The sequence below is a fragment of the Aspergillus mulundensis genome, assembly GCF_003369625.1.
Source record: "Aspergillus mulundensis strain DSM 5745 chromosome Unknown scaffold_1, whole genome shotgun sequence".
Classification (NCBI taxonomy): Eukaryota; Fungi; Ascomycota; class Eurotiomycetes; order Eurotiales; family Aspergillaceae; genus Aspergillus; species Aspergillus mulundensis.
The window spans coordinates 3,003,552-3,024,765 of NW_020797889.1; the positions used below are offsets into that span (position 1 = coordinate 3,003,552).

The following is a 21,214-nucleotide window of genomic DNA, read 5'->3' on the forward strand; positions in this document are numbered from 1 at the left end:
AGGAGATAATTGGAAAGCATTCTAGCTGCCTAGTTACAGCTAAGAGAAAGTGCAGCGCTCCTAGGTCGGACAAGAGATTCGATACGGAGATTGTAGGGTATGAATCTATTGGCAATCTAGGTCTATCCATCCAACGAAAACAAACATGTACTCATAACATAACAAAACTCATCTAAAGCTTGTTCTTCTGCACCCGCTGCCCACTCTCATCAAAGAAGATCTTCTCGCCCGTAATCAGACTCTCCTGGAGCGCCGCGCCAATGCGCACCGCCTGCACCGCACCTTCAAGCTTCAGCGGCACGGGCTTATCCTCCAACACAGACGCCGTAAACTCATTCGCCTCCGTGACAAACGCATACTCAAAGCGGTCGTAGTAGTGCTGCGGGATCTCCTTCTTGATACCGCCGGCGTCGAACGTCTGGACAAGGTTCAGCTGTGGCTGCGCGTTCACGGTAACCTTGCCCTTGGTCCCGATGAACTCGGAGGTATCTTCCTGGCCCGCGGCCATCATACGACTCGCGTAGAAATACGCCATCTTGCCGTCGTAGAACTCGACCAGGCCGACGGCGTTGTCGCGGTCGTTGTGCTTGCGGAGATCGGGCTCAACGGCTGTGATGCCAACGGCGGAGACAGAGCGGACCTTGGAGTCTTGTCCGAAGAACCAGAGTGTGAGGTCGATGTCGTGGATGGAGCAGTCGACGAAGATACCGCCGGAGAACTCGGCGTACGCGACGAAGAATCCCGTCGGGTCGAGTTTGTCACAGGTCTGGCTGCGGATGACGCTCGGCGTCCCCAGCGCACCGGAGGAGATCTTGTTGTATGCATCGCGGTAGGACGCATCGAAGCGGCGCGAGAACCCGCACATGACCTTGAGATGGGGCTTTGCGTTCGCGGCGTCCAGGACGGACTGGGAGATCTCGACGCTTGTGCTGAGCGGCTTTTCGCAGAGGACGTGCTTCTCGGCCTCAATGGCTTTGATGGCTTGCTCGGCGTGTACGGCCGTAGCAGACGCAACGACGACTGCTTCGAGGCCCTCGTGCTTCAGCATGTCGTCGTAGTTCTTGTAGATTTTGACGCCATAGGGAGCGAGGTGGACCTTGGCCCATTCGATCTCGGAGTCGTCCGGGGTGCTGGCGGCGACCAGCTCGGCGCGGGGAGTGCGCTCGAGGAAGTTGAGGGCGTGGCGCTTGCCCATGCGGCCGAGGCCGGCGCAGCCGATCTTGAGTCTTTGGGCGGTCATTGTGATGTGAAGGTTGAGGCGAGAAGAGAGGAGGCAAAGGTCGAAAGAAATCAATTGAGTGTCGAAGAAAGCAATTGAGTGGAAGGGATGCGTGGGGAAGAGAGATGAGGAGGAAGAGAATGGGAAGCTACAACAGCGAGCCACGAATTTAAGTCTTGCCCAGTGCAAACAAAAGTCGGTCTGATTTCCAGCAAAGCATCGCGTAGGAGCAAGTCCGAGAGGCTAGAGCAACAATGTCCGATCGAGGTGCAGCACGGAAAAGGGCTTCCAGAGGAGAAAAGGATTCCGATCTGTAAATGCGGGGAAAACTGCCCTTCCTGAGTACAGCCATTTACGTAGGAGAAGATCATTACAACAATAAAAAATAAAATCACCGTCGCCTCCGCTTCTCCAGCATATCGGTCCAACCCTCGCCCCTCGTCCAGGCCAGCAGCTTCCTGGTGCCAGGGCCCTGCAGTGCGTTCGGTCGGGCGTCGAGAACGCACCCCAGGGTGGCCCAGCCGAGCACAAAGAGCCAGAGCTCTCCGCCTCTCCACCCTTTCCACAGTCCCCGCTTCACCCCCGCCTTCCACGCCGAATCCACCGCCGACCGGAAAATGGACAAAAACACCGGGGTATGGCGGCCGTGACTTCCTATTCCTAGAAACGCGAACGGCAACCCCGCGAGCGCACCGCTCAGATAGAACCGCTGCGTCGGCAAAACCGACCGCGGCAGCAACGCGTTCCACAGGCACACACTCCCCCACGCCCAGCCGATGGATGATGAAATGACTCCCGTGATTGTGATTATTGACCGCGAAAGACCGTTTATCATCGAGATCGGCTCAGATAGCCATCGTTTCACATTCAGCGCCGACCATGTAAATGCCACCGACGTGAAGAACCGTCCCAAAGTGGAAGCGGAATTGAGAAGGTGGTGCGCGAGAGCTGTGCCGCAGCTTGGGCTATTAGGATGGAGCAAGGCACAGGATAGATGAGGGATGGATGGATGTGCTGGTCCAGTTATGGGTGAGATGGACTGCAATCCAGGAGGCAAGACGGAACTTGCTGGGTGAAGTATAGGCGAAACAAACGCCCTACATATGTCAACAATTGCCTTGCCTTCCATCAAGATGAGGGAGGTACTTACGGCCATCGAAGCTTAGCAATTGCTGCAATTGAGTCCACAATCTCGGTCTTCTCCGGCCAGTGAAACTCCGCTGGCAGAGTATCCGGCCGGGCATGGATATAAGTCGGAGATAGCCTCAAAATCAGCCTGGCCATCCACTGTTGGCAGTTAGTCACCGTTTCCAGCTCAATTCAAGGAGCGGTTTACGAACCGTAGGCGTAAACTCGCGATCAAACACGAACGCGTGGAACAGCTGCGCGAGTGACACCGGCATCAACAGCCAGCCCCCAAACCACGACGGCTTGTTCTTCAGCCATCCCTTTTCGTCCATGACATTATAGAGCGCCTCCAATCCCCGAGTAATTGTGTAGAGGGCAAGGGATATCCGAAGCTGGTCTACCGTGCAGATTCCCATGGCAAGACCCGCCAGACTCGCGCCTACCGCGGGCGCATATCGCGACGTCAGCGCTTTTGAGATCCGCGGATTCCGCTCACGAAAGGGCCCGGCTTCATCAGTGCGCAGGTTCGCGCGTAGTTTGACAAAAAAGCGATGGAGAAGTCGGTGCAGCAACACCATCAACGACAGCGCAGCAGAGAGACGGAGGATCGGAGAGCGGAGGAGGGAGGTGCGGACTTTTTCTCTATACCATCAATCATCAGTTAGCAATCTTCTTTTCCTCTCCTATTCGTGACGCATTAGGACAGAGTTGGCATTCTTACTGCGCTGGAGCCTTTGATATGCGACCGATAATGAAATTGAGGAGCTTCAGCGAGGCCCCCGAACCCAGAAACACCCGCAGGGCTGCCCGCACAGCAGCTTCATTGTATTTGTTTTTAGACCGGGTAATCGCTTCAAACTTGTCTGGCGAGATAAGTCGTCCATGTATTGAGGGATACTGCTGGGCGTGGCTGTGGAGGAATCTGTACTCTTTGGCGCTCACTGAGATCGCCAGCGCGTTGCGAACGAACGGATTCACCCCAGGATTGGGTTGCGAAGCGGGCGGCATGGTGCTCCTGTCATTTAAGGCCGCTTAACGGTGGTTAAGTGATGGGATGCGAACTTGGAGAGATGGAGGGGAGGACGAAGTGATGAGGAGTTGCAGGTCCGCTGATTGCTGCCCGTGACCTCGGTTCGGGCTTCAAGACTGTGGCGTAACAGGACAAACAGACAAGGTCCATGAATCAATCGAATTGCCTTTACTTCGCTTGAAACTGTTCGATTTCCTGAATTTGAGCTCTATTACCAGCACCTGCACTGGCAGTCAGCTGTCTACGCAGTTGAGAGCGAGCATGTGAACATCTCCGTATTATATACTCAATAGTGGTAGAATGCCATCTAGAACGATTAAATCATAATCCCCGAGCATCTCTCAGAAGCAGAAGACATAGCAGAAGAACATTATGCTACGGCCGAACTCGTGAAACGCATCCCATGCAAAACCGTCATCGCCATCAAGAGACCCTGAATACAAAATATCCACAAAGAAAACAAAACAATCACCAGAAACTGCACCATCCAATCCAATGTTGGCATATGTTCTCCACGCTAGTTGCCTGCGCGAGAAGCTTGTCAACTTGATCGCTCACATTGAGCTCGTCGCTGGGCTTGAAGTCCCGACCGGTCAGTTTCTCGCGCACCCGCGCCAGCACCTGTAAGGCTCTTGCGTTTTGCGCCTCGCGAGCCTCGTTGGGAACGCCTTCTTGAGCGTCGAGGATACCGCCTTCAAGAATCGAAGGCCGTCGATGGCGGGAGAAGTTACTGGGCTGAACGCCGTGTTCGAGGTTCACATTCGAAACAATCGATTGGCGACGTTCCGCGTTGAATGGCATCCTGTCAGGAGACTCCCGGATTCCAAGACGCCAGTTGATCAGAGGGTCGTGAATGAACTGTATCATATTAGCAATGGGCAGATCGAATGAAGGGAATGACTTACAGCCTCCAGAACAGCCATCAACGAGTCCTTGTTCTCACGTATCACTCGCATAACCGCTTCACAAGTGATTCGGTAGCTTCCTTCAATATTGCTGACTTCCATTGCAAAGGTCAACATACGCGTGAGGCGGAATGGCACCCGCTCCGGATACTTCTCACGATGCATTGCTACTTCGAAGCAGTCACCAAAATCGATGTGGACCACCTTTCCGGTCCCCCGGTCCAAGAGAAGATTGGAAGGGTGGCGGTCACCCAGACCAAGGATGTAGCCGACCATGGACATGACACCAAGAGACCGAGTGTAGTTGGTTCGCCGCTCAAGCCAGGCCTCGGAGCTCTTACTCTTCAGCCACAAAACCCGGTACAAGTCCTTTCCAGTCGTATTGTCCATGGCGTAGCCAAAGACTTCAACCTTTTGCATGAGCGTTAGGTTGTCATAGTCCGGTGCCATTTGCAACATGATCCTGTGTTCGATGTTGAGAAGAATGCGTCGAGTCTCTCGGTATTCCTTGATCAAGGCGTGCAAGGTGTCACTGTTGGTGACCCAGCCAATGATACCAGAGTTTTGAGACAGTGGAATGGCGGGGAATCGCTGCACCGTCAGATGTCTCTTGAAACTCTCACTGTCATTATCAAGCAGAGTGTTGACCAAGCCGAACAATTGCATGACTCTCTCATCTTGTCGGATATCTTCGTGACCCTTGACCACGTACATGTAGGAGCTGCCATCACTGCCCTTCAATGTCATCCTTCGTGGCCGTTTCTTGGTTTGAAGAACGTGGAGGATAGGATCGAAACTGATGATGCGGATGATCGGCCTGCCGCTCTGGTAAGTTCCAGGAACAGCTAGATCAAGATCCACGCAGTCTTTGAGCTTGGGTGAGACATATTTCAGGTCTAGGGTTGAGAGCTGTGGTAGCTGTCTGCTGATCTTTCGGAAGACGGTGTAATACAGGTCCCAGGCCTGGTTTAGATCACCGATTTCTTCAGTTTCACGGAACAGCATGCAGTAATGCTTGGCCTCGGCAAGGTCGCGTCCAAATGCTTGAGCAAATGATACCTCACGCAGCGTTTCAGCACCCTTGTCAAGCAACTCATGAAGCGGGGCAAGTGTTGAGAACATTCCCTCGACGTTATGGTCACCAAAGTAGAGTCGTGAGGCTTCTTCTAGTCCTTCGTGCCAGAGCTCGTGCCAAAGAACAGCGACTCTGATCAGCTCGTGACTTACAAGATCCGCTTGCTCAACCAAGTTTGCACTATGCGTCCGCATGCTCTCCATAATATTACTTGCAGACTGTGATCGTCGAGCAACATTCGATTTCATCGCAACTGTAAGTGGGTACACGAGAGCTTGAGGATGGGTCTTGCCAACCTCGGCCAGCAAGCGATGAACAGCGCTGCGAACCCGGAAGTTGGGCTGGTTGATACGGGCGATAAGCTGGGGTGTCACAGCAAGCCATGTGTCAATATTCACAGCGGTAAAGCTTTCTGTAACAACTGAGTTGACTTCCTGGTCGCCACCATGATTGAACCAGAGGGTAAGCAGTCGCAGGGTGTCTTGCAAAGAAGATGTTGACGAAAGAGCAATAGACCTTAGGAATCCACGGATAGCAGGGATCACATGTTCTGTTACAATATGCCCTGGAACCAGTGCCAGGTTTCCGCCATCCTTGCTTGCTTGACTAGCAATCGTTGTCACAACCTCAAAGTTCGCCAGGGCCCATGAGTGCCAGGCTTTGTAGGAATCACGGTTGTATCTGGTGGCCGCTGAGTATGCGTTAAGGACTTCACGCACATGCTCGGGCCGCCAATCTCCTCGTTGTAGGGCGGTTTGCCATTCTCCAAGTCTCAAATAACTCTTAGCAAGGAGCTTTCTGAACTTGTTGACATCACCAACGCGCTCTCTTAGACCCATGATATCCGTATGATTTCCTTCTGTGATACCATTGACACCGTTGGTACCATTATGGTCGGATTGCGAAGCCACAAGAGCATTGAAACGAGTAAAGTCTTCCGTAAGATTGCCGGTAAACTCCCTCAGCATTTGGAGAGCCTCGCGTTGACGGCCAGTTGCCCAGCTAAATTTTAGACGAGCATAAGTGACTTCTGGAGGCGAGATAATTCGTGTACCACCGCTACCGTCAGACATGACTGTCTCCAGCGATGCAAGAGAGCGTTCAGCCAGACCCATCCGATTAGATTTGCGGCACAAGTTGGCAAACTTGATCCACATGTCTAGATTCTCTCTCGGAGTTGTAACAAGTGCTCTAACCTTCAGCATACGTTGCCATACCTCCACATTCTGCTGGCAGCCGAGAAGTCGCCTGTTCCAAGTCTGGCGCATCGCATCTTGCCTCTCTGGGTCACCAACGTTCTGTTTGTAGGTGATAATCTCCTCGAGTTCAGCTAGCATCTGAACGCGGACAACAACATTGTAGGCGCGGTTATATGACTCTCCGAGCAGTGCTGAGAGCTCCGTGTCAAGCCCATTCCGAGCTTTCTCGATGTACATGGCGGCTTCATCAAATTGATTGCGGTGGATCGCCAGAATAGCTCCAAAGAAAGAACGGTCAGGGGATTGTTCTTTCATGACTCCAAGATACGAGTCCATCAATTCCCACTGGCCACGACCCCATGCAGCTGCCGCGGCTAATGGAGCAATTGATTTACGATGTTCCAGAGAAGCCTGATTCCATTTCTCCTGAGCCAGGTCAGACAGGACTTTCCACTCTCCAAGAGCGTGTAGACAGCGCATCTTTCCCATTGTAATACCGAAAGAGTCGGGGTCAATCCTTTCGCGACGCTTGTAGGCCGCAAGAGCTTCTTCCCAGCGCTGAAGTTTCTCAAACCAGGTCTCCTTCAGCTCAACGTCCCGATAAGCCTGGGCCTTTCGAAGAATACCAATAGCAGCATCGGACTGCTGAAGTTGATTATTGATAGTGATCAGGGCTTCTACTGCTCCAGAATTCTGGTCTTGTTCAAACTCGAGTTCCTTGTAGTGAAGAGCTTTGGCAAACGCGTGACACTTGGCGGCGTATTTGCCTAGAGTGCGGATGTCGATTGGTAGCGCCTTGTCGTCGTGCTCCATAAACTCTGCAAGGTTGAGAAGAATCTGGAGGATCTCAGGTGGAATGTTCGGTGAAGTGAGCGCCTTCTCAATTGACCGGACAAGCTCCTCCTGATACTGATCATACAGTTCTGTCCAGCAAGAGACGAAGGCAGCGTTGAACAGGTCTCTGGCGAGCGGTTGATAAATACCGGCCAAACTGGCGCAAGCGCGCAGAGCCGGTGAAGGTGACTCCTTCAATAACTCCACGCTGAAACGTCGGATCCATTCTTGCCAATCCTCACGTGTTGACTTCTGCGATGCGTCCCAAGCATTCTTCAGATGCTGTTGATTGACTACTATCTTCTTTTGACCAACCTCAGCATAGATGGCATCATCTGCCAACTGTGCATAGCTCTCATCAGGGTTCAGATCCTGTGGAAGTGGATCTCCTTTTTGGAGCTTTGTCACAAGAATCTGGTAATTAACATGAGTGACTTGATGCTGCTTAAGAACCTTGTTCAGCAGATGGATATAATGGTTAAAGTCTTGACCAAGCTGGAATATCAGAGAGCAGATGCAGTCCATGGCAGCCTGCCGTAACGTGCGATCGTTGCCGGCAACGACGCGTGATAGAGAGTGTACAATCAAGGACGCAAAGTCGGAAACGTTTACCTGCCGCGACAGTTTTGTCAGGCTGTCAATAGCTGACTTTCTGATACTGGCCGGGTTTTGAACTCTATCGAATAGACGGACGATAGAGGGCACAATCAAATGCATGTACTCTTCCCCGCTGGAGCCGAAGATCAGAAAGCTGTGCAGGATTCTTTCTGAAGCCTGGCGCCGCGACGAGCTATCATTCTCCAGTGTGTCCAGCATTGGAGGAATGAGATTGGCCAAGTATTTTTTGAATTCGCCCTCGAGAGACTTGGCTATCGCATCCACAAGCGAGAGAATGGTTGTTTGAACCTGATATGAGACGTCCCAGTACTCCTGAACAACCTCAATAATCTCAGGGAGAAAGGCCCTGATGTGCTGTTTCACAATATTGACAAGGATTGCCATTTGGTTAAAATAAGTTTCAAGCCGACTTGGCTGCGAACTGCGGATGACGGAAATAAAGCCAGGAAGAATCTGGCCGAGGAAGGGGACACACTTCACGCCAAGCGTCTTGAATATCGTGACTATCGCATCGATAACAGAAGAATGGTGTTGTTGAAGGGAATTTTCGCGGAGTATGTTCTGCATGAGGGTGTGTATAACAACAGTTGGATAATACTCTTCATTGGACGGAGCAAGACCCTGCATGATGAGACTGACATCAGACACTGTCTGCACCTCGTTAATGTGGTGGACATCCGGTGCAGTCTCGCTTATTTGCTGGTATTTGTAGGGATCCAGAGCACCAAGGACTCCCAAAACCTTTATTGTCTCTTTGCGAAGTGATCCTGTCTGCTCCGTCTTTATGATGCCGATGAGTACCGCTAGAAGATGAGGATGTTCGGTGTACGGGTCGATGACATAGCCAGAGTTGCTGGCTATTTGGCCTAGCGTTCGCAAAGCCGCTTCTCTCTTCGCATGAGAAGAAAGGTCCTGCAGTGCATCCAGGATAATCGGCATAAGCTTGGGCAGATAAACTTTCATATCGCTTCCCCCAACGCTTGCAAGTTCGCCAACAGCTTTTAGCGTAGTGGAAGCAACACCATGGTTGGCATCGGTTGCTTTCGGTAACAGTGTTGTAACCATAGGGTCAACATACGACCGTATCAGTTTCGTGGCATTCGAAACAAACAGGCTAATAAGCTGGGCACTTTCTTCCTTCTGGCGGCCAGTGCTTGCAAACCCGAGCCCGGTCAGCAAGTTCACCAGCAATTTTCGCAGAGGTGGGAAGACATAGGCCGGATTAACACTGGAAAGACGCCCAATGATGCAAATAGCCGCCTCTCTGACGGCAAAAACCTCGTCATTGACTGCTAAAAAGAGACATCGGATGTTCTCTGGCCGCGCAAGGTGCCGGTCAAATTTGCGATCGAGGGACCATAGGACAGTGCGTCGGATTTCGGCGTCCGGATCACCAACGCCGACCGTCAATAGTTTATCAATGACTTCGCTCACAACTTGAATCGAGTGGCTGCTTGTTTGATTGATGATGGGGTCGTGCACGAATAGTTGGCAGCATGTAAGGGCAGCAGCTTTCCGAATCTCAGGGTTGTCGTTCTCGACGTAGTGGATAGCGACATCGCGCACAAACTCATTCAAAATATGTCCAGAGAAGTCAAAGCTTCCCAGAGTATGCAGGGCTAAGGCAATCTCAGTATCAGAATGTAGCTCCTGCAGGGTGAAGTCTTTAGCAAACGATGGCAGCGGAGGCAGCCTGCTTTCAGGACAACCCAGAGGTCGGAAAGGCGTGCCATCCAGGATGAGGCTTAGCATGTCCAGTAGCTTTACTTGAATTGTCGATTTTATTGGTGGTACGTAATGGGCCATGTCAACAAGAGCCTGGGTAAGGGATTCGCTTAAGCCACAGGCAAAAATGGGATCGAGAAGTGATTCCATATATTTGCTGAGAGCCTGCCCCACAGCTAGCGATAGCATACTGATGCATTCAAACATGGGGGCTTCATTTATAGCAGCGCGATTCCGCCTTCAGCTTATTAGCATAAGACCATACAAGCACAGTACGGGAAGCTGCACTTACGCCTTCATGGCCAGTCCTTCGCGGATGTATACAATGATACCGTCGAGGTATTGTGCGATGGCCACACCAACCGCATTGGCAATCTTTCCAATGGCTACAAAAGCGGCATTTCGCTCCTTTTCCCTCTTCAACTGAGCTTGAAGATACACCATGAATCTGTGCAGATATGTTTCGGTGAAGTCAACGGGAGCATAGGAGGCGAGAATGGGAATTGTGAGAACAACCTGGGTCCGAATTTTGGGATCCCGGTGGTCCTTGAGACGAAGCACGATTTCACAAGCATTCCGATAGTGCTCATTCATGAACATAGCTCCTTTGAGGAGAAGCTCTTTAAGTATCAAGAGCGAGCCGTGGATCCAGTCCATATTATTTGACTTCAAGCCTTGAAGCGCTTCCTCATATATCCTCGCAAACCATAGCTGCCGGACCTGCATATCTCTCGCGGCAATGATTTCGAAGCATTCGCTCACGGCTTCCGCAGCAGTTTCTCGGATAAGCACCTTGGGGTCCCTGAGAGCAACCCAGATAAGTTCGAAAACCTGGGAAACAAACCCGTAGAGGAGAGTGGGGGAGCCCTTTGCGAGCTCTCGAATAACCAGAACGGCAGCGAACCGCCGGCCTTCTTGTCGTTCAGACTGAAGCCATTCCAATGCCGACTGTATCTCACTTTCAACCAGTTCCGCAGTAAGGGCACCACCAGGCTTGGCCAAGCGACCGAGTGCCCGCGCAGCGTACACAAGTACGGCATTATCATTGCTGCGGAGCGCGCTCCGCAGATAACTCGCGAATCTGGTTGTCTTCTGTGCATTATCCACCCCCTCGAAATCTATTAACCGATCAAGCGCAAGAATACCACCAATTCGTTCATGGGCATCACTGCCGGTGACAATGAGCTGCGCAATGCGTTGACTAATGGCGTTATGAATGTCAACGAACTTCTCGGGGGGCCAATCTAGTATGGAGTCCGAACGTCAGCACTTAATCAGGGGATAATTGTGGGGAAGCTTGGGATACCTCTTGAGAGGGCCAACACATTTTCGTGAAGCTCATAAGCAGCTCGAATCCGCGTATCCTCATTCTTAGACTTCAACTCGGTAAAGAGCCTCTGGATGACGTCCGTGAGGGGAAACGCTTGCGCCATTCTTGATACCTCTCCCTAGAGGGGACATCTGACGGCAGCCTCTTGGGCATTCAAGATGACGACGGGAGCATGAGCGGAGAGAGTCGAGGCGAAGAGTGAGAATGTGAGACAGAAGGGGAGGCGGCTTGGGGCCTGAAGGTCAGAAGGCCTGGAGTTGCGTTCCGCTCGTGTCACGCACGGGCCAATGTTGCCTGAGGCATAAGTATCTGCCTTACCTACCCAGTATTACCCTTACCGTTCTCACATCCAACTGCTCTTTCCACCTCTGTGTTATGCATGATACAACTGATTTCTCTGTCCATGGCAAGTCTGTCTGCTCTCCAGCTTACTTGACACATCGGGTCGCCTCAACAGACCACGCCAGCTGCCAATACTGTATCTGACAATCAATGAACGCAAGGCATACTATCTCCTCCATCCTGTTTTCCTGTCCCTAACAGTCGTCGTTAGTCAAACTTGCCGTTCCGAGTCGGTGTGAGACTGTGAGCCATTTATTTCTTGCTGATGCTGGCCAAGGACGAGAATTCCTCGACACTTTCTAACCAAACGCGCCATTCGCAGACGACGCTGTCATCCGCTCCGGAGAAGGATGCAAGGTCATCCATTGCAGTTAAAACCTCCAAGTGCGTTTATGATGCCGTGGTGACTCAGAGACTTCTGGAGTATTGAATTTGCTGATCTGGTCTCCCTAGCATAGCCATCACCAAGCACATGCGGCTGTCCTTTATCAGGAAGTGGAACTCGTTGACTGTTAATGGCTCGACAGAAGGGTCTCGGTTACTGCAACGATTTCTCTTTGCAAAGAAAGAAAGAATAACAAAAACTCTCGTAATGGCGCTGCCACAGCTCAGTCGGCCGCAGAAACCCTACAATGGTTTCCTTCGTCGAAGCAGAAGAGCGATGACCTGCTAGGTTGACCATTAGATTCGATCTGGCAGCAAGGTCTGTTGCGATGACGTCTCCTTCCTTTGAGAAGCAGAGGAGCAAAGATCTTCACAGACAGCTCGACTTCCTTTATTTGAGCTTCAGGCCGCTCTCCGAGACAACTGTTCCGTAATGGACAAGCCCGACACTGGTCATCTAGGCGAACAGGCGCCAAACACTTGCTAAAGGTTCAGTAACGACCCTGCAAAGGTCGTACCCCACCCCTTTACGCAAGTTACAAGGCCGTGGCTGGCAGCCGTGGGAGCTGGATGTGAACGAAGGGTTGGATTCTGGAGAGACGTTGGGTGACGATCCTACAAAGGGCATACCCCACCCCTTTACGCAAGTTACAAAGTTCTGGCTGGCAGTCACGGGAAAGGCATGATGCTTTGGCTTGCATTAAGCATCACCAGATGCTGAACCAAATTGGAAAGCATACTGGAACTGAGACAGCCACCATAATATTCGCAAGGACCTCCAGCTTCAAGGTCGGAACGAGAATGTTTCATGGGTACCTCCAGATATTATCTCCTTCTGCCCAGAACGGAGAGATTGACGCCCCGAAAACGGTCAAGTCTCCTGGTAATGGAAGCCCTGAAGACTAGCGAGCTATGCCGGCTCAAATGAAGAAGCAAGCTGTCACGAGGCCACCACTATATTCCTTACTTGGAACTCTGAGATTTCAGCTACGGCAACGCAATAACCGCATCAGTGTTCATCATTGCTCGATACTGGATTATCGCTTCTGAAATCCAGCATTTGAGAGTACAGCCAACGATCTTCTTCTTGTCGCTTGGGAGGCCATCGGAGGAACACTTCAACAAGATTGTGTGCTGAAAAGTTTTAGACTCAAATAGTGGTAGAGCGGATCACATCAACAGCGTAAACGGCCAAGCTCATAACCAAAAAGTGACGGTAGTTCGTACTCAGGTTTGCTTTGGAGTTCATACCTTTTGACCATCGCTATTTCGACCTGGATATTGACCCTCTTCGTGAAAATATCATGGACTGCAAACTTTTCTAAATTCGTTTCTGAACAATTGAACGGCATACTGATTCAATTGTATACATCATCGCGGACCATATGACTTCGAGGCGAGGACACAAAACGGCCGCCGAACTCAGGCTCGTTGTATTTAAAATAACCTATCCTGTCAATGTCCAATTAAGTTCACGCTATTCATTCTCAAATAAATGCACCCAAATTCAACAACTCTTTTGGCTTTTTTTTTTTTCAAATCGAATCTGAGCACTAAGGACTCGAATTGCGACTGTAGTCACTGCAAAACTTCTCGATGAGCTACAACCCTAAAGGAAAAGACTGCACTTACTAGAGAGCAACTTACGCTCTGGGCTTCAGGATTGAGCAGGCACTGGTGACCAAAGAACATATCTGGCATGCACAACATCAGGGACCGCATATTCTCGCCTCGTCAAGTGTCACACCAGCCAACTTGTACCGTGCTCTTTTGGCTTTGCTCGATAATGATATTGGATGTACCATCAAGTGACTCTACCTTATCCCCACAGCATGTGCAAGTTAAGATCTTGTGCCTTGGGCTTGCGCAACCTAATAATCTACAAGCTTAATATTCAGATGCCTTGGCTCATCATGCAGATCACCCGTTGATATATTTTCCGGTGCATTGGTTTCGGAAGCTTCATAGTGTCCAGCCCAACCTTAACCTGCTGGTGTCTAAGATAATAAGAGAGTTAGTGATCTTGTCCTGTTAGACTAGGAATCGGAGGAAGTTGGAACGCAGAGCAGCAAAGTTTGATTAGAATTAAGACTGGAGCTATTAGAACGCTCGTAGTTGGACATAAACATATTAGTACTATCCTTCAGGCGGCAGTAAAAACAAACAGAAATATATTGTGCAAAGGCTACATGAAAACAATGACAGGGTCAATAGGTACATGGAACAAATGCTATATTCGAGAAGAGATCGAGGCGATCACAGAACGGAATCGACGGCGAACAATACAGGGTCGGGCTGAAAAGTCGTATTAATTCATGTGCCACGCGAAATTAAGATGTACCAGAAACGAATCATCTATCCATCCACTCTCCTATTCGGTATGTCGAGCTCGTAGTGTAGCAAATAGGGAGAAGTGAACGAGGCGCATATTGAATCCCGCCCAGAGTAAATCAATCATCAGGTTGTCATTGTGGGTTCGATTTGGGAAGCTTAGCCCACGTCAAGGTCGTCATCAAGCATTAATAGGTTACGGGTCTGTGGTTATCTTCTTAGTTGTCCCATCCGATCCAGCTGCGCGGCATCACACGCCAGACCTTGCACTCGCCGCTGCGAAGGTCGTCGAGTTTGAAGCTTTCCATCTTGACCTTCTTGCTTTCGCGACCCTGCTCCCAAGCACGGATCTTCTTTTTCTTTCCATCCCAGTCAACCACAATACCGACGTGGTCGGGTTTGCCAACCTCCGCGCTGTACTTTTGATGCATTGTTCCGCGATGTCCCTGGAAGCGCGCATTCCGGAAGCTGACGATATCGCCAGGGCGGATCTCATCATGTTGCTGCACCGAGGCATTGGCCATGTTGGAGTAAACCAAAGCACCGTACGCACGGTTGCCGACTGGGCGAAGCGCATCTGACAACGGGTCCAACAAGTGTTTAACGAGCCCGAAAGGTGTGCCATCTGCTACAGTAGTGTTCTGGATAGCGTTGACACCCTCAGAAACGCGGGTGCCTACTTGAACATGGGCATTTTCGAGTTGATCTTGGCGAGGTGGTAGAGGAGGTTGCTCATGGCGTTGCTCCAGAACCGCATCAGCTGGATTGCGGGCGTCGAAGCTCACAGTAATCACGGTCTGAGAGTAGTCGCGAAATAGAACGTACACGTCTTTCGTGACTGTGGTCTTACCGCCTCGCTTTGAAGAACTAGACTCTTCAAATTCTAGAAGGATATCCTGACGATTCTGGAGTACGGGAGGCGGGACGTTCGACTGAGCCCACCACAGCGTGCCCTCGGCTAGATCGAGATCCATGGCGATGAAGCCTTGATCAATGGATGGACGGCCCACATCCATAGACCTTCGCACGGCAGGTTGCGCCCTCGGGACGTCCAAAGATGCACGGTTACTCAGCGGAGTTGGCGGTGGGATTACTGCTGGGGGTTGGCTATGCGGAGGCGGAGCCGAGGCTTCTGTAGCTGCCTGTGCGGGGAATTCGTCATACAGATCGTCTGAGTCATCCTCTTGGATAGGAGGAGCTGGTGGAGGGGGCAGATCTGGTCGTCCGGTCGACACAGGGGCCGCCTTGGGTGCAGGCAGTCCATGCTGCGGCGATGTATAACGGTAGGGGTCATACTCATCATCGTCATCGTAAGAAGGTTCTCTCAGAGGCTGAGGTGGAGGGGGAGGTGGGGCCCTGGGTGCGTCTATAGAAGCCCTACCGGAACCAGAACCCCTCAGCGGCTGGGGAGGCGGGGCCCTGGGCGCGTCTATAGAGACCCTGCCGGAGCCAGAACTCTTTGGCGGTTGAGAAGGCGGAGGAGGCGGAACTCCCCTTGGAGCAGAGAGTGGAGGCGGTGGTGGACGGTTCTCGGGCGGACTGCGAGGAGACTGAAGAGACTGATCATCGGTGACAATGCCTTCATCAAGGCTAGAGTCCCGGCCATGTGCTTTTAATGCATCCTTGAATTTCGCACCAGAGGCAATATCGGTATCATAATCACCATCATATTCCGTGACTTCACCTTCAACATCCTCTCCAGCCTGTCGAGGGTGTGGAATACTGGTCCGGCTATCAGCGGTGGAACTACGCCGGATAGCCTCTGGAGGGGGCGGTGGAGGCTGCCGAGTTTGAGCAGGAACAGGTGGGTTGGTTTGTGGAACGGGCGGAGGAGGTCGGCTCAGTCTCTTCTCGGAAGAAAAGGTTGGCGATTTTGGGGAAGTCATATCATAGGTCGATGAACGACGGGAGTCGATATGATCCAGCACTGGATGTGCCGGCTCCGAAGATAAATCCGTAGCTGCAGCGCTCAAAGACAGGGTCTTTGTATGTACGGAAAGCTCGTCATCGGAATCCTCCCCGCCAGATGTAGGGCTCCTCAATGGAGGGGGAGGGGGCATGGGACGACCTACGAATAGGTTTAGTGAGGATAACTAGGAAAGGCTGTCAAGATAGATTACTTACCTCCCGGCACTGGAGGAGGGGATGATGGTAAGCCGTGAGAGCTAGACGGCGGAGTAGGGCGCGAATCCATCGGGGGAAGTGGGGGAGGCACGGGACGATCTGAAAAACAGGGCTATTAGCAACTGTATGAAAAGCAGACACTAAACCAATTCCAGCATACCGTGAGGCGTGGGAAGCGGCCTGTCAACGGATCGACGAGGGGTCTCCTCAGACTCATCTTCGGACTCTTGCACAGAATCTGGAACTCCGGATGCACCATGTTGTTCAACCGAAGCAATCAATCGTGGCTCCTCGGTTTTCTCAAAAGTTGGAGAAGCCAATGGTGACCTTACGGCGTTCATTCCTGGTAGAGCCATTACAGGAACGGGTGGTGCACTTGGCGTCGCGGCGGTCTCCGTTTCACCAGATTCTCGCTCAGCCTGAGCAGGGGCTTTAGGCTTTCGAGATGCAGCCCCAGATGTTGGCATTCCACCAGGGGGGCCAAAGAAGCCCATCATACCCATACCGCCGCTCATCTTGGCCATTCTCTCGCGGAGTTCCATTTTCCGCCTGACCTCGGGGTCTATATCTTCCTCCGCGTCCTCCTCTTCCTCTTCAGATTCGTGCTGATTATGCTCCTTCGCACCCTCCCGGCCTTCATGCTCTTCCGTCAGGTTTTGGGCTGGAGGCTCACGCTGAACCTGGGCGCGAGAACGATCATCTGAGTCTTCTCTTCCTGTAGATGCCTCATCGGCATCCTCGGTATCTGCAGCAGCAGAATCATCTGCGTCATTTGTATCACTCGTGAGATCTTGAATAGCAGGATGCGCTGCTGGCACAGCAGGAGCATTTGCGCCTTTTAACGTTTCCACGCTATGGTCCCGACCGGGCTCTGGGGACCCGGGAGCTTCAGGCGCTAATTCCGCTGTAGTCAATCCCTCTTCCTGAGTTTCTGAGCGCTGCTTCAAAGGTCGTTTAGGCTTTTCTTTCTTCTGGGCAGCTTCAGCGTGACGAGCAGCTTGCTCCATCTGTTGCTTTTGCAGAAGAGCAATCCGTTCCTTCAAGCTTGTTGGCTTGGGCTGATCCTCGGCTCCTTCCTCAGCACTCTCAGCGGGCGCAGGTCGACTCTCAGAAACAGGTGGCTCGGGTGCGGGTCGATCCCGTACTTCAGGGTCCTCTTCCCGCTTATAGGGCACTGCAGGTGTCTCACGAGGCGGCGGAACATAAGCATTCTTGCTCGGAGGCGGCGCAACGAATGGTTTTTTGATGAACGACTGGGAAGAGTAACCGCCCGGTTTGAACGGCGCGATTGGTGGCGCAGCAGTTTTATTGAAAGCGGCAATGCGATCTTTGAATGAGGAGCCAGTGGGCTTCTCCGCTACAGCAGGAGGCGGTGGCTTTGATGCAAATTTGGGAGCAGGAGCAGGAGCAGGAGCATGTTCACTGAGCTCTTCTGCAGGACTCTGAACTGCGGGAGCTGCTGGAGCGGGGGCCGGTGCCGGCTTTGGAGGTGCGGACTCAAGGATGGGCGACTGTTCCACAGCGACGGGCGGAGACTGAGGAGGCGGAGGTACAGCTCTCGTTTCCGGCGGCGGGGGTGTCACCTCTTCCTCGGGGTCAAACGGACGAGCCTCCGCTACAGGCGATTCGACCGTGGCAGGCTCAGGGGGCGCAACAGCTTCGGGTTCCTTCCTTGGCCTGCTGGGGCGCGTGGGCCGCGGAGGAGCAGGGGGTTCATATCTCTCCACGAAATTTTTGGGGAAAATACCCTCTACCTTGCTCCCGGACTCACTGATATACTCGCCAAAGTACCACTCATCGTCCTCCACAGCAGTAACTGTTATGATTTGACCGATGGCAAAATTAAGGTCGTCCTCGTGGTCCGAAGCATATTCGAAAACCGCCTTGACCGTAAACGGCGAGCTAGACATTGGGGAAGCCGTCCCTCACACGGGGGAAGTTGGGACAGGGGAGGTGCGGACCGCAATGGAGCTGAGTGGAGGAGGGGGCTTCACGTTAGGTAGCTAGAAAAGCGGTGCGACACTGGCATTAGCTAGCTGTAGATCCAAGAGAGATCGGATAGACGGGAGCTCATGCAAGAAGCGATGCTTCACGGACGATCAGAGGGAAAGGAGGAATAGCATGTCAGACGGGTTGACGTATGTCGGGCATGGCTGCGTCGTGGGGTTGGTGTGCGGATGTGAGAGGTGGGAATGTGACAGGGAGAGAGCAGCGGCTCAAGAACCAAAGCATGCTCTACTTACAGAATCGCAGGCAACTATGAGCTGCCACACAGTCGATCTCAAGGGCAAATGCCAAGGTTGGGAGTAAACAGGGACAATAAAGAAGAGTGGCAGGAGGGATGGAGTGAGAGCGAGACGGAGGGAGGAAAGAGTAAAGCGTAAAGACCGCCTGCTTCTGCTCCACCAACGGCACGATCGGCGGCTAATATGACGAAGTGAGCAGGCAGAAATGAGGACACTGCCACGATTTGTAGGAAACAGCAACGTGGTGTAACAGGCGAGTCGCAGTCTCGCAGATGGAGCGAGCTAGCTGTTTCAGAGCGTTGGCTCAAACTCTGTGCCTCGTCGTCATGGATTGAGCTTCTACAGCTGCAATCCGGGGTTTCGCCTTCTGCCGACCCGACCGTCTGTTCCCCCCTTCGTGCCTGTTCCAACCCGTTCCAACCTCCACTCCTGAAATTAATCTTCAGCTTCCTCTCATCTATCTACTCTAACAGCACCATCAGCTCCGAACCATGTCATCCGCTAAACCCATTTTGAAGACCTCCATTCCTTCGATGCATGCAGCATCCGCTCGACAATCAAACACAAGCCCACCCACGTCAAAACCCAGCAGTGCCCGACGCTCGCCACTAAAACCCAAGCAGAAGCCCTCGAAACCCCAGACGGATCCTCGTCATTTGGCAATCGCTCTCCACCATGCCCATCGCATTCAAGCGCAGAAAAATGCGCAAGATCTTATCCTAGACCGCATCCTCGAACTGCTCACCATCCCATCTTCTCCATCCGCCGACCCTGCCGCCCCCTCCGCTGAAGATGCACATAAATTCAAAGCTGCCCTAGTTCCCTTCCAGCCTGCAGATTACGACAATCTTATACAGGAAAGAAATATCGAAGGTCTTTGTGGCTATGGGCTCTGCCCGCACGAGCATCGCCAGGAGAACTCAAGGGGCGCGTTTCGGATAACATGGGGCGCGAGAGGCAGCGGACCTAGAGGCCGTGGACGGGAGATGAACATAGTCCCTAAAGAGCAGTATGAGATGTGGTGCTCGGATGAGTGTGCTGAGAGAGCCATGTACATCCGAGTCCAGCTTGCGGCGGAACCAGTATGGGAGAGACGGGCAGACGACCTCCGAGGAGAAGAGCTCCTCTTGCTTGAGGAAGGCAGATCAGGGAAAGGGAAGAGCGCAATGAGGGATCCAACGAGTGTCCAAGAAGTCCTTGGTCAGCTGGACAACCTTCACATGGATACCACGCCGGAACCGAGTGCAGTGGCCGACGAGATTTCGAGACTCTCGGTCAGGGACGATGCTCGCTCGCGAGAGCTCGCCATGGAACGTGGCGACCAAAACCCAGCACTCCAAGGTGGTAGAGTGAATGTTAACATCCAAGAGAAGACGAATGTTGGACAAGTCACCGCACCAGAGATGCGAGCTGGAGACGAAAGAGGTGGCTCAATCGAAGGATATATGCCGAATGAATCTTGAGGTTATTTGATGGCGTTTGTTCATTTTTTACGATAAGGCGTTCTACAGGCGGATACCCAATGATATATAGGCGCATCATACATACCTCCTCAATAATGGATCACTCAGTGCGAAAACTTGTAAGCATACTCGCCAGCTAGCAGGCCAGCGGCAAGTTCACGGCGTCGGACATCTACGCATTTTCCTGTAGAAAATCGGAGCCACACAGAAATAATGATGGGATGTGAAGCACGCCGGCTCCAGCCCAGCAGCAATCACACAATTTCCACCACCTACGTGTCTTCCGTAGAAGACCCAAAAGACACGGGAGAAATATTGGCAATCAAGCGTCATCCCGAAGGAATCGGCGACACCTTTCTCAGCAGCAACCATGTTCCATTTCTCATATGCTGTTCCTAAAAAAAGTACCGAATCCGGCACGCCAGCCAGGGAATTATAAAACAAAGTCGGACAGTCACAGACCAGACCACAGAACAGCCGCATAAGATCATTAAACTTTTCTCCGATTGTCCTCTAAGCGCGGAAACGGCGAGGGCGCTCGGGCTGCTGCTGGGTAACAGCAACAACGTTGACCTTGAGGTTGTCGAACTAGATATCAAGTTAGGGGGTTGGTGTTCTTGTATCGCTTCGTAAAGGCAAACTTACGCCGAGGGACTTGAGGAGGTCCTTGGTGTCGGTGTCGACGTCGAGCTGGCCGGACTCGGTCTGGGAGACGTCGAGGGCGGAGATCTCAGGGACGTACTGGTCCTTGCGCTCACGCTCCTCCTCCTGGAGCTTGAAGGAGATACCGCGGACGGGACCACGCTGGATACGCTTCATAAGGTGGGTGGTGTAACCAGCGATCTAGACCAAATTAGTCCCTGCTTCTATTTCGGTCGCTCTTCTGGCTGCCTCTTCGGAATTCCACTAACCTTGTTGCGAAGACGCTTGGAGGGGATGATAGCGATCTCATCGCAGACACGCTTGTTGGTCTCGAAGTCGAGGGTGAGCTTGGGGTAGTAACGCTCGATGACGACCTTGGCGGAGCGCTTGACGGTCTAAATTTCTCGCGAAAAAGTCGTCCATTAGAATCTGAATCCCTGTTGCTTCATATTCAATCATTTGGAACTCACCTTAGTCCTGACACGACCCATTTTGGCGGTTGTTGGCTGGCTGGTTGATTGACGGTTTGCGAGCTGGAATTTGAGATTGTGGTCGGTCTAATCGGGTATGTCGTCTGTTGTGCTGGCCCTTGCCCTAGCGCACCGCCCACGTGACTGTT

At 52.2% G+C, this 21,214-nt stretch overlaps 6 protein-coding genes across 6 annotated transcripts; 1 reads left to right on the top strand and 5 right to left on the bottom strand.

Moving 5' to 3' along the window:
• Nucleotides 1-172: 172 nt before the first annotated feature.
• Nucleotides 173-1,240, bottom strand: DSM5745_02467 (putative NAD binding Rossmann fold oxidoreductase; the record flags this gene model as incomplete). The annotated part of the gene is made up of 1 exon (XM_026744483.1): nt 173-1,240. The coding sequence occupies one exon, from the start codon at nt 1,238-1,240 to the stop codon at nt 173-175; it is 1,068 nt and encodes a 355-aa protein (XP_026607646.1).
• Nucleotides 1,241-2,064: 824 nt separating this feature from the next.
• Nucleotides 2,065-3,355, bottom strand: DSM5745_02468 (uncharacterized protein; the record flags this gene model as incomplete). The annotated part of the gene is made up of 5 exons (XM_026744484.1): nt 2,065-2,184; nt 2,260-2,287; nt 2,370-2,506; nt 2,560-2,989; nt 3,069-3,355. The coding sequence occupies 5 exons, from the start codon at nt 3,353-3,355 to the stop codon at nt 2,065-2,067; spliced, it is 1,002 nt and encodes a 333-aa protein (XP_026607647.1).
• A 490-nt stretch (nt 3,356-3,845) lies between these two features.
• On the bottom strand, nt 3,846-11,166 carry tor (putative TOR pathway phosphatidylinositol 3-kinase TorA; the record flags this gene model as incomplete). Its single annotated transcript, XM_026744485.1, has 4 exons — nt 3,846-4,235; nt 4,283-9,971; nt 10,026-10,977; nt 11,040-11,166. The coding sequence occupies 4 exons, from the start codon at nt 11,164-11,166 to the stop codon at nt 3,846-3,848; spliced, it is 7,158 nt and encodes a 2,385-aa protein (XP_026607648.1).
• Nucleotides 11,167-14,338: 3,172 nt separating this feature from the next.
• DSM5745_02470 (SH3 domain protein) lies at nt 14,339-18,154 on the bottom strand (the record flags this gene model as incomplete). Its single annotated transcript, XM_026744486.1, has 3 exons — nt 14,339-16,188; nt 16,245-16,343; nt 16,405-18,154. 3 exons carry the CDS (start codon nt 18,152-18,154, stop codon nt 14,339-14,341), a joined length of 3,699 nt encoding a protein of 1,232 aa, XP_026607649.1.
• An 827-nt stretch (nt 18,155-18,981) lies between these two features.
• On the top strand, nt 18,982-19,953 carry DSM5745_02471 (Rtr1/RPAP2 family protein phosphatase; the record flags this gene model as incomplete). Its single annotated transcript, XM_026744487.1, has 1 exon — nt 18,982-19,953. The coding sequence occupies one exon, from the start codon at nt 18,982-18,984 to the stop codon at nt 19,951-19,953; it is 972 nt and encodes a 323-aa protein (XP_026607650.1).
• A 513-nt stretch (nt 19,954-20,466) lies between these two features.
• Nucleotides 20,467-21,086, bottom strand: DSM5745_02472 (40S ribosomal protein eS17; the record flags this gene model as incomplete). Its single annotated transcript, XM_026744488.1, has 4 exons — nt 20,467-20,541; nt 20,599-20,796; nt 20,865-20,990; nt 21,066-21,086. 4 exons carry the CDS (start codon nt 21,084-21,086, stop codon nt 20,467-20,469), a joined length of 420 nt encoding a protein of 139 aa, XP_026607651.1.
• Between the last annotated feature and the right edge of the window lie 128 nt (nt 21,087-21,214).